This window comes from Diadema setosum, chromosome 10, assembly GCF_964275005.1.
Source record: "Diadema setosum chromosome 10, eeDiaSeto1, whole genome shotgun sequence".
Taxonomy (NCBI): domain Eukaryota; kingdom Metazoa; phylum Echinodermata; class Echinoidea; order Diadematoida; family Diadematidae; genus Diadema; species Diadema setosum.
Window position 1 is genome coordinate 4,580,042 of NC_092694.1, and position 12,252 is coordinate 4,592,293.

A 12,252-nucleotide genomic window follows, 5' to 3' on the forward strand; every position below is an offset into this window, starting at 1 on the left:
CCGTGCTGGCTGTGCCATGAAAGGGACAAAACACGGGATGTAGACCACTGGAACAATAACAATGAAGGGATTATTAGATTAAGCTGAAATTGACCATGTTCTAATGACACATTCTGCCTATGATTAATGCTAAGTTTCAAAGCAGTAGAGTCATCCTTTCAAAAGTTATTAGACTTGAAAGTGAAGAATGTGCAAAGGATTTCAAGACATGAAATACCTGATCATTCTACTCTTCCCCCCCCCCTCCAAAAAAAAAAGGGGGTTGTATATAGAAAAATTGTTCAAAACACACTTTCCCATTCATATTAATATCCTAAACTGAAGGATAACGGAGAAGAAGGATCATTAGCTCTTTCAGAAAATATGAAAAACTCGAGATTGACTTGGTTGAACCATTTCACCTTTTTTGAGTCCTCACGTAAAATCAAGGGGTGCGACTTTTTGTTTGTTTTGTGATGCATGGTCACATATATGAATTTTGTGGCACGACAATGTTCTGTTCCCGATGTCTGCCCCTGTGCATACTCGTGATGCTCACTCAGGCTGCGTGTCAAAGTCACTCCACTTTTTGCTGCATATGTCATTCTAATTTCTGAGTGTTCTGGGGCTGGGTGTGATGAGAAAAACACACAGCATTTTATAGCGGAAAGCGCACGGTTGATTAGTCATGGCTCCAAATATGGGGGCAATGGTGGAGATGCGAAAAGAGACAAGACGGAGAAGGATATTGCGAGACGAACAGAGATAGCAGCACATAGACAGACACAAGAACAAACACAAACAGACACAAATATACACAAAAACAAACACATACAGACATGGAGTATTAGGGTGGTATTCTGAAATCCTTCCTAGGAAGAAATTTCTTTCTATAAAGTCAGGATTTTTTCCTAAGTGGTATTCTGAAAATCTTCCTAAGTTTCTTCCTAAGTCTGTTCCTAAGTTTTTTCCTAGACTTAGGAAGAAACTTAGGAAGGGGGCGGGAGTATGCAAATTTCTGACTTGGGAAGAAGTTGGTATTCTAGAATGCACTTTAATAGGAAAGAAATTTAGGAAGATATTTAGGAAAGCTCCACCCCTGTCCTAAGTACGTTATTAAGAACAGCAAGCTGCAGACATTGTGATAGGCGTGCTTGTCATTCACTGTGCGCACATGTACTTTGATGCGCGAAATGGGCGTAAGAAAGGGGACATGCCGTGCGCACGTGTATTTTACCCTACGTCATAGTAATATGCGATTGTCATTGGTTGGTTCCTTATGATACGGCATTTCGTATTGGCTTAAGACAGGACGTGGGCGGGGATAAGGATGGCCTAATTTGCATTAAGAAGTGCCTAGGAAGAAATTTCAGAATACCAATTCTGTCTTTCCTAGGCACTTCCTAAGTTTCTGACTTGGGAAGAAACTTAGGAAGATTTTCAGAATACCACCCTTAGAGTATGGAGTTACAACGTAACTTATGTTGTAATACTCTCCATACTTGGAGCAAGACAAGGAAACGGAATCACAGAAAACCGAATGTTAATTTGTCAAGAGGCTTGGCTTGGATGGGTGTATTTAATATGAAAAAAGAGTAATGTGATAATGTCTTAACAAATTGTTACAGTTGACAATAAAAAAATTTTAAGAATGGCATGATTATATTTACTGTACGATTGCAGATACTGTGCAATTGCAGATAAAGAAACAGTAATCATTACAATATGAAATGATTGAGTTAATGTTCAGGGTTAAGAGTTTTACATGCATCAGCCAAAAATGTTATTTTCCAGTCATTAACTCTGATAGGAATGTCCAGAGGAAACAGGAATTTGGCAGGGGAAATGGAAATAAATTGAAAATTAACTACATGTCTAAGTGATAGGCCTAGTGAGTGGAAGAACTTTAAAGTTTGTAATGTCAAAGGTTCACTCAACAGCTGAAAATGCTGAATTTCAGCTCAGAGTACATATTCAAAATGACGTACTTTGGAATAATATACCATACTTTGGTATACGGTATGATGGCTATGAAATACGTACATGTCGGCCTACAAATGTACATGTACTTGGTTTGTGCATTTCCAGAGGTGAAGGGGCAATCTCCAGGGTTGCTGATCAATGTCAAATGGATTTTATCTCTAGAAACATAAAAAGATATTAAAAGGGATCATACTCCTAGCAGGATATTGTACTTTAATACACCAGAAGGTATTCCAGAGAACTACAAACTATGGTTGAACTACTCTGCTTCCCTATTCAAGCTGTATGTCTCTGGTGTGATCATCATTTCCTTGTTTGTTTAATGCTGAAGGGAAATTTTTGTCCACTGTCCCTCACATCTCACTTTTCCTTTTTTTTTTTTTCTTCCTAGCTATCTATATGTGCAGGAAACATTTCTCAATATACTTTTCCCTATGAAGCTTTAATTCCATTTGTTTGTGCAGTGTAATGTATATCAATGGTTCTGTTTTATAGTCAGTTGTTTGTACCAGGAGTCAACATCATGAATGAGTTGGTTAGCATCATCTCTCTGACTCTTTCAAGACGTGGCATGATTGGCACCTGAAAGAGTTGCAAATTTAAAGTAACTGGAAAAGCACTCTGAGAGCGCAGACCTCCGCCAAGCAGTTACTTTCCACTGATGATCTTGCTCTTCCACAGAGATCAGTGATTCCACCCATACGTACTAGTATGCATGCTGAAAAATTGCCCGATTTGCCAATATATGCCACTAGTATGCATGCTGAAAAATTGCCCGATTTGCCAATATAGAAGCCTTAGTTACGTCATAAATCCTCAGCTGCGCGGCGCGCCTGTCCCTAGTGGAAACTGGAGAACGCACTTTAGTGCGCGTATGAAAACCTCAAAAATGTGCAGCTTGAACTCCCAAATTCATTGACCCTACCTGCCAAAATAACAAAAATCCATCATAAAATCCGTAAAAAATTCCGGATCACTACCAAAATTTGATCATCTGTTCCTTGTGTCATTCTCAACCTTTCCTGCAAGTTTTATGTAAATCTGTGCACAACTTTTTGAGTTATTTTGCACAGGGACAAACAAACAAACAAACAAACAAACAATCAAACAAACAAATGGTAATGAAAACATAACCTCCTCCCTTGGCGGAGGTAAAAATACAGTTACTGTAATACCGTACAGACTTATGTCCAAAAAAAAAAGAGAAGAAAAAAAAGAAGAGAAAGATACAATTGGACCCTGTGCAATGATAACTTTAAAAATACGTAGTGAATCAATCCAAAAACAATTTCAGGGTATGAAGCTATTAGCCTCATCTTACAGAAAACCCCATCCGATTTTCTTCAGTGGTCAAAGAGAAAAGAGGAATTTTGCAAAGTTGTCAGGAATCCCTTCCCTCCAAGTTCTGTCTATCATGTTCACATTCATACATGTGCTTGCAGATCCAAGTGCTAAACTTGGAAGAAACATGCCTATGACATGCCTTACAACGATCCACATTTCTCTGTAAATGGGGTTTTCTGCAAAATATCTATAGGTAAGATGTTATATTTTTAGACCCTGAAATACCATTCAGACAGTTTAATCATATTCATGAAAGTTATCAATGCAGAAATCCAATCAATGGTATTTTTTTTTTTTTTTTGGGGGGGGGGGCATTCTTTATAGTTCCATTTAAGATTGCCTTCTGCAGAAAAAAAAAAATGACTATATTCATACTTCATAATTTGCTGTGTCATATTGTCAAGAATCCCAATTTTCAAGATATGCTCTCAAGAGATATGACTTACTGTATACTTTAAGTTTGTCTTTCATTTATTGTTACTGCATGGTACAAGTTAAAAAAATCATATTATTAAATAAACAAAACAATATGCATTGGTTTTATGTGATAAGATGGGGGTTCCTTCCCCCTTGCCCACTCAGCTGAATATTTATCCCTAACAATCTGTGCCATTTTATTCTTCATTTGTCTCTTTGTATTTAATTAGATGGTACTTTGGCAGGATTGGCCGCAAAGATGCCGAGAAGAAGTTGATGGGACTGAATCTCCCGAGGGGTACATTCATCGTCAGAGATGGAGAGGCAAATCCAGGTAACTTCCCCCACCCCCAACCCCTGCCCTGCCCTGTTGGAAATGGAGGGGGAGTCCTGCTAAAAAGCTTCGATAACTTGTCTGTACTGCAGTCCCCACCACCCCCCCCCCAAGAAAAGTAAATAAATAAACCTTAATACATAAAATAATAAATAAATGAATAAATAAATAAATATAAAAATGAATGAATGAATAAGTAATTAAAAATAAATATGGAATAAAGTTTAGAAATTGAAAAAGAAATAATAACACATAAATAGAAATAGGAAAAAAAGGACACCTTTGCTGCTTGTTGAAAACAAAATGTGGGATAAAAAGAGAGTGTGCTGTGGATGTACCACATGCAGGAAAATACAGAAATTAATGGAGGGGGGGGGGGAGAAAGTGGAAGCTTAAAAGACAGTAGATGAACAAAGAAAATACAAGATTTAAGTTATAGAAATGTATCTAGTTCAGAATGTATGTCATATTTCTTAGAAAGTACATGTATGTGGTAATGAGGGCTTCCCTTACACAAGATCTGTTACAGACTCTAATACAGCTTTGTAAAATCTTGCTTGACAGAGCCAGAACATGGGGTCCAAAACTAATTTCCCTGTCACTATTCTTGTTGCTTTCCCTTCCCCTAGCAACTAGAGACTTGATCAACCAGATTCAGCCTCTGCTTTAATTTGAATAATGATAAAAAAAAAAACAAAAAAAAAAAACACACTTTTAAGTGGGTCAAAGCAAAAATAATCATGAATTCTGTACAAAGATTGAGGGGAGGACTGCCAGAGGAATAATTTGAATCAGGTAAAGAAGAACTAAAGATGTTGATTGCAATAGGAGTTAACTCCATTCAGGTTAAATTGAGATATATATGCAATTAAAGCTACTATGAAAACATAGAAAATTCTAGAAATATATGGGATATATTTAATCATAACTTCAAGATTATTCGTTGTAATATCTAACAAGTTATGCATCACTGGAAATGTTTTATTTTGCTCTATCTGATGATGGATGTACATTATACTTCATTTTTTTTTTTTCAAATTGGCACTTAATCCGTTTTGCCATCAAACTCTTATAAACTTGTTATGTTTTTGCACATCTTATGCTACAAGCATGCACCGTACGTGGAGACACACACACACATGAAGACAGTGTCTGGAGGATGAGTGGCGATCTTTGACAGTTCAGGGGTCGAAGGGTTATAGAGCCGTTAATATATTAAATTGCACTACATTTCTGACAAGAGCAAAACTCCCTACCTGCCTACATCTGCCTCATGATCTCTAGCTCTAGTGCAGTTGTTGAGTTCTACATTGGTTTTGATTTCCTGGTTTACAGTAACAATTTATAATAATACTCCTCCCTGTAGTCAGTGTTGTATATCAAAAGCAGTACGGTGTAATGCCTCTCGCCATTGGTGAGAGTTACTAAGAAAAAACAAAAATGGAATGTAGTATACAGTGTTACTGAAATTTAGCCGATTGAAAGATGATCTTCTCATAAGATCCATCAACTGAGTCTGTGCTTTCAATGTGACATATTGTTGTTCTTTATTCCTTTTTATGCGGAAGAATATGTGAGGAAAACCTACGCATGGTTGTAGAGTTACTGTTAATCTTATGTTTATGTTATCCACTAATAGCCATATGGTTGTTGTTTTTGATAGTGACGCCATACCTTTATGAATTACTCATATACAGTGTATATCCAAGAAACAAGTTCAAGACAAAATGAAAAGTCCAGAAACACATGACGTAAATCCATTTTCATGACTCACCTATGTCTTGAATTTTTTTTTTTTTTTGTCAATGTCAGTTGTGTGCTTTTTTGTTGCATCAGACTGTAACAGTGCTATTGCTTTTCCTCCATGGAGATGGACAGGTGTAAAAAACAACAACAAATTATGTTTTGTTGGCATCAAGGCATGCTACATTGAACTTGTGCAATCAGGATTTATTCATGCATAATACATTGTATGTATTTGTATATAAACATACAGTGTATATTTAGTTTGTGTGTACATGTGTGTATTCATGTCGCACAATAAGAGATGTGATTGGTCAAATTAGTACCACCTGTCATAAATTGATTTCATTACAGTTAAAGATTGTGAACTCTTAATTCTTTCACAGAAAATCCTGTGATAAAGAGAGTTAAACTGGATCATGTCTAGCCTAGACAAATCAGTTTATAAGTATGCATTATTGCTGTAAGAAAGGTACTCAGACACCTACGCTCTTTCATTCTAGCCAATGTACACTCCAAATGCCTAATTTGCCCCCTTTTGCAATTCTGTTTTACCTCAGCCTGTAGCCTAGGTGAAATACAACTGCACTGGTGCTCAGTATGCATTTGTTGTGCTTAATCTACTATTGTGCCTTCAAGTTTATGTAGGCCTACTTCTTGAGTATGTTATTGATATTTGATATATATCGAGGGAAAAATAGCAAGAGTGAAATATATTTTGAGAATAATTATTTTTCATAAAGGATGTATTCATATTTGATATTTGATATACATTGAGAAAAAGAAATAATTGAGAGAAAAATTTATTTTGACATATAATTTTTCATTTGGAAATATATAAGTATATAGTAAGAGTCAGAGTTTCTCAAATGAATCCAAGTGATATTAGAATAGCCATATATCACGTTCCGCCTCTCAAGGTTTGAAACTTGTGTGAAGAGTCATTCTGGGATTCCCTTTCACTCTAGTTCTTGTTCACACGCAGTTGGCAAACTTGAAGTTTAGGTTGAAAACTTAACTGTTGATGATTAGTTCCACTTGTGAATTCACGACGCAGGTTCACACACGCACCTAAACTTTAAGTTACAACTTACGAGCGAATCCCACTCAATGATTACACCAGAAGTGCAGAGTCTTTGCTGGATGACCTTATGCCCATACAACTTATAAGCACGACTGGAGGTTGACCCGGATGCAAACAAGAAGCGAGGTTCACGCTAACTCACAAGCTCGTTGATTATTGTGTCCACAAGGAGCAAATCTACAAGTGGGTACTCCCCGTGGCTCCTGGAGAGAGTGTAAACCCTAAGATGTAGCTTGGTTCTAATATCGACTAAACTTTAAGATTGCTAACTTTGAGTGCATCTACATGGTGCTAAACTACAAGCTAATCATTGAGAGTGAAGTTTTCGACCTAAACTTTAAGTTTAGGAACAGCGTGTGAACCTAACTTCTGTTTTCACAGAATGTCTTGAGGTTCTCGTTACCATACAAAGTCTGTTTTATCAGGTCAATCCAGGCACTGAGAAGTATGGTCGGAGTGTGTGACTAAACCATCTGACAAGTTGCTATTTTTATCAACACTGAACCAGTCATGTTGCTAGATGCCTTAGGTGTAACATGTTGTGATTATTAAATGACTCATACAAAAGCAATGTCTTGCTATGACTGTTGGATTTTCAGAGAAACATATCTCAAATAATCAGAACTGATGGTAATCGCATGCCTTTTATTGCAGGTTGTTATGAAAACAAAAGTGCAGAAAATGCTGTAAGTCACTATGGCTATTAAAGATAAGCTTTGCTTAATACAAAGTCCATAAGGAAAGGATGACAGTGATAACAGTCACGGTATCCATATGACATTGGAGAGTTTGCAAATGTCAAATGTTTCCTTTTTAAAGTGACTTTACTGCTTTTCTTTGTTTTCCAGGCACATTTTCGTTGTCGGTAAGGGACTCTGACCCAAACAAAGGTGACCATGTCAAACACTATAGGATACGCAAGATGGACGGTGGGCACGGGTTCTTCATCACACAGCGCAGCATCTTTCCCACATTGATCGAACTTGTACGACACTATCAGAGTAAGTCGGCTCTTGTCTTAATACCCACACACACTCGTCATTCCAGGTTTGACAGAGGAAAGAGAGTGACCAGTCAGACTACAGCAGTAAAATGTTCAAATTTGTTTCACATTCTGGAGATTGTAGTCCTGCAGTAAAAGTAGATGTAAAGTAGTTACTGCTAGAGCAGGCAAGTCAAAGACAATGTTCATCAAAGCTCTTTGGATGTCACAATAACAATGGGTAAGGAATGATGAATTTAGAGATCTTAAACACAAGCTTCATCAAATCTGTCTATTCACCTCGTAAAAGTTGGTAAATTATGGGACTTATGACGGGATGTATGGCCCAGTCCCAATGATGTTTAGGAAGATTTGCATACTTGAATTGTGCATAAAATTGGTTTATATTCGCCAAACATTTGCAACCAAAATTTTGTGCAGCTCAAAAATCCAGGCAACAGAAAAACGTGCCTCTGCAGATAATTGCGGATGTGTGCGGACATCAGCCGACTCATACAGGCATCTTTCACAAATATTGTGGAATCGACGTTTAACGAAATATAAATCAATTCTGAGCACACTTCATACACAAATCTTCCTAAATGCCAGTGGGCAGGGCCCTAAGGATCCCCTTGTAAAGGGTGGAGAGGTGTTGGTGAAATAAGATGCTTCTGAGGGGAATTAGTTACAAGGGTCGTAACAAACACTTCATCATGCAGAGAAGATAAATCAGCTTTGAAATACCAATGATTAATTTGATAGTTTCAGAAGCAAAACAAAAAAACAACAGCAAAGAGGATGTGTGCTGCTTGCCAGTCCCATAAGTACGTATCTGTGTGATGAAATGTCTGTTCCATGTACAATGAAAACTGTGTAACACCCGTCACATATCAGACTTTGAACTCTTGTCTTGCTGTTGGTTATAAATTAGTTTCATATTCAAAGTGTATTGTGACATCAGATCCAATCTATCTGTAGCATGCTTACCAGCAAAAATGTTTGATAGAGCAGTAAATGCTCTTTCCTTTAATAAGCAAGTATAAAATAACAACATAATCCTACTTATTTTGTGAACTGAGAACCTCCTCACAAGGAAATGTGGGTATTGGGAGGCTGGTGGTTATTGTCCTGAAAAAGGCACCTCATCTCAGTTTGGCTTGGGGTGTAAGAGAATGTGCAGAAGAGTTTTCAGTTTTTAGCTGCAAGGCGGTGGCGAACCTCAGTGAGAAATGGCGATTTGAATGAAAATAGTGGAAATCTGAGGGGAGAAAAGTAACAAAGTATTAGACGGTTGAGGTTAACTGTGGACAAGTCAAGTCAAGACTGATGTAAATTCTTCTCAACTATCTGATCAAAGTAGGTAATCATTTCTATTCAAATAAAAAGAAAATAGAAATAAACTCGCTTGAAGTGATGTTTCGCCAATTGCCAATTGGCTTCTTCATACTCTTGAAGTTCCTGTCGAAGAAACAGCCCTTATTTAGCTTGAGATTGTACGGAGTCTTTGTACTGTGGCATTTGGTGATGTATCAGTTGATCTGGGCAGGTTTGTGCATTTGAGCAGAATATGTTTTTCTATTTACATAATCACCAATATGTCAAGTCAAGTCATTTTACGAACATCTGAAACCAACCATCAATGTCATATTAAAAAAAGTATGTACAATGTACATTCAAGAAATTCTGAATTATATCATTTTTATCATGATGTATGCCGAGCAAACCAGAAAAAAAAATGGCTTAGAGACATTATGTATGACATTTATGACCAAAAACTGCTACTTCAGGAGACAGAGAGAGAGACAGAGATGAAGCATAACAGGAAAGAAAACAAGAAACTGGTACATTTGCTGGCTAATCTTTTCTTTTTCGGGGGGGGGGGGGGGGGGGCAAAAAATGGTAATCATTTTCTGATTTTTTTCTTTCTACAGAGTGTGCAGCATCTGAGAGAAAATATAATGTGTTTGACATAATCACCACCGTAATGAAAGCCTCCGAGTTTTCCTATGTAATATAACATGCACTTTAATAGTGTAAACAGTGTAGGTGAGAACGACATGTTGTGATGAATGATGAATATCAAAAGCAACAGTGAAATGGATCAATAGAGAGTGAAAAGCTTGTGTGGTGTGAACAAAGTTTTGTGAGACTTGAACCCACTGTGCTCTTCCTTACAGGTTCAGTGGATGGCCTGTGCTGCCTACTGACCAAGGCGTGTCCCAAGGAGAACCCCAACACCTTTGGTCTGGGCAAGGACAGGTGGGAGATCCCCCGCGAGTCCCTCCGGATGATGAAGCGTCTCGGACACGGCCAGTTTGGAGAAGTCTGGGAAGGTATATTAAACTGGACTTTGTGATCATGTGACTATTCACAAAGACACAGAAAAATTATTTCTTTTCCCTCCCTACTCTATGTGACAATCACACCCGAGATTGAGTACGCAATGTCTTGCCAAATATCTCTGTACATCATCAGTGTTTGCATGTTGTCTATTTCCATGCCAGATATACTGTGCAATGCAATTTAATAATGTAGTTCAGGGGTGTTCGGCAGGGTAGTCTCAAGGAAGCAGACTGGCAAACTTTGACATCACTCTTCTATCTCCCTTCACTCCCATATATCTCAAATCAGGTCAGGTTACGTAGTACAACCAGATTCGAGTTGACTTTTGTTGTTAAAATCATGTCATGGTCTATGTTATGATCTGATTGGTCAGTGCTTCCATTTCTCGCTTGTTTCTGACCCATAGGAGTGTGGAACGGAAACACACCGGTGGCCATCAAGACCCTGAAGGAGGGGACGATGTCGCCCCAAGCCTTCCTCGCCGAGGCCAACATCATGAAGAAAGTCCGGCACGAGCGACTTGTACAACTCTATGCCATCTGCTCCGACAGGGTACGTCACTAATCCAGCAGTCTTGCGCTGTGCTGAATCAATGTGTTCAGTGAGCTTAAAGGGGAACCCCAGGCCAGTCAAGAGTTAGTCTGAAACGAAAGAGTAAAATTTAACAAGCATGACAGTGAAAATTTCATCAAAATCGGATAAAGATTACAGAAGGAATTGTGAAATACAGTGTAGTGCTCTTGAATATTTGAGTTCTTGAACACTAGAGTAGAAGCATTTATACGAAATAGCTGAAAATTTTTGGAGTTAAGTATTTTGCATTGAGATCAAAATTTTAACACTTATTTCAGTTCTTGAGCAGTTAATATGAATATGCAAATAGTGAGCTTATAGTGTGTCTTGGCCTCATAACCTTCCATATAGTTTGTACATAAAAGCTTGAAATTTTTAGTGTTTTTGTTCAAATGCGGTTAGGCCACATTCTCAATTCCTGATATATCTGACTATAAATCATTATTTTGAAATTTTTCAGAAATTATTCAGCCAGGAATAGTGTAATATTTTATACTTTTCGTGCAGAAAATTTTATTTTCATAATTTCTCTTTTTTTAGATAGTCAGTGGAAATATGTGGGATGATGACACCATAATCTCTCTCATTTGCATATTCTTATTAACTGCTGTTTTCTCAAAGATTAGCAAATTTTTCAAACTTTTAATACCGGTACTTTAATCCAATTTTGATCAAATTTTTACTGTTGTGCAGGCAACATGTTACTCTTTCTTCTCAGACTAAATTGTGCCCTTTGACCTAATGAGGACGGTTTGATTTTGCTACAACACTCATTTCCGATAGACATCTGCCCGAGTATAAACCGATTCAATTTCGATGACCTATTCACCTACCGCCGCTAGCGGCGCTATAACAATCGCCATAACTGGGGGCCAACGGGGGGCTTCCAGCGAGATAGCTACCCAGCGAGTTGCACTTGCAGCTCAGCGGCCTAGCGTACCCATCGCGCATAGTTAGTCGGGCGCAGCCGCCGCGCCGCGGCCGGCGACCGCTGGCGCCGCGCTAATATTGTGATTGTTTACTCACTGTGTGGAAAAGTCATTCAGTGGCCTTTAATGCCTTTCTTTTGGACAAATTGAGTGATTCAGACATATTGATCTACTTTGAAAGCTTCAAAGGAAGGATCAGGAAAACACATTGTGCAGTTGTTGGGTGCACAAAATAACAGAAAAAAATGGAAATGGAAGCTGCACGGCAGAGTGTGAAATTCAAACACCGCTGACGCATGATAAATTAAGGCAAAATTAAAGACAATTAAGTGAAATACAACGGTATAAAAATGCACAGATATCGAAACAAACTATGTCTACTAGATTCTCTGTTTAATTAGGTTATCACTGCATATTCGTAAAATATGTTGTTCATCTTAGAAGACAAGTTTAGATCAAAGTTCTAATTTGATAATTCACCAATTTTTTTTTGATTTTTTTTTTATAATCCTTGGTGTCCTACTTGCCAAAGTTAGAATCC

The 12,252-nt window shown here is 37.8% G+C and overlaps 1 protein-coding gene across 1 annotated transcript in view; it reads left to right on the top strand.

Moving 5' to 3' along the window:
• LOC140234350 (tyrosine-protein kinase Fyn-like) overlaps positions 1–12,252 on the top strand; it is a 54,800-nt gene that overhangs the window by 33,206 nt on the left and 9,342 nt on the right. The window contains exons 5-8 of the mRNA XM_072314408.1: positions 3,954–4,057; positions 7,733–7,885; positions 10,044–10,199; positions 10,616–10,761. Of these exons, the coding sequence (XP_072170509.1) occupies positions 3,954–4,057; positions 7,733–7,885; positions 10,044–10,199; positions 10,616–10,761 (559 nt within the window). The remainder of the gene's footprint in view (positions 1–3,953; positions 4,058–7,732; positions 7,886–10,043; positions 10,200–10,615; positions 10,762–12,252) is intronic.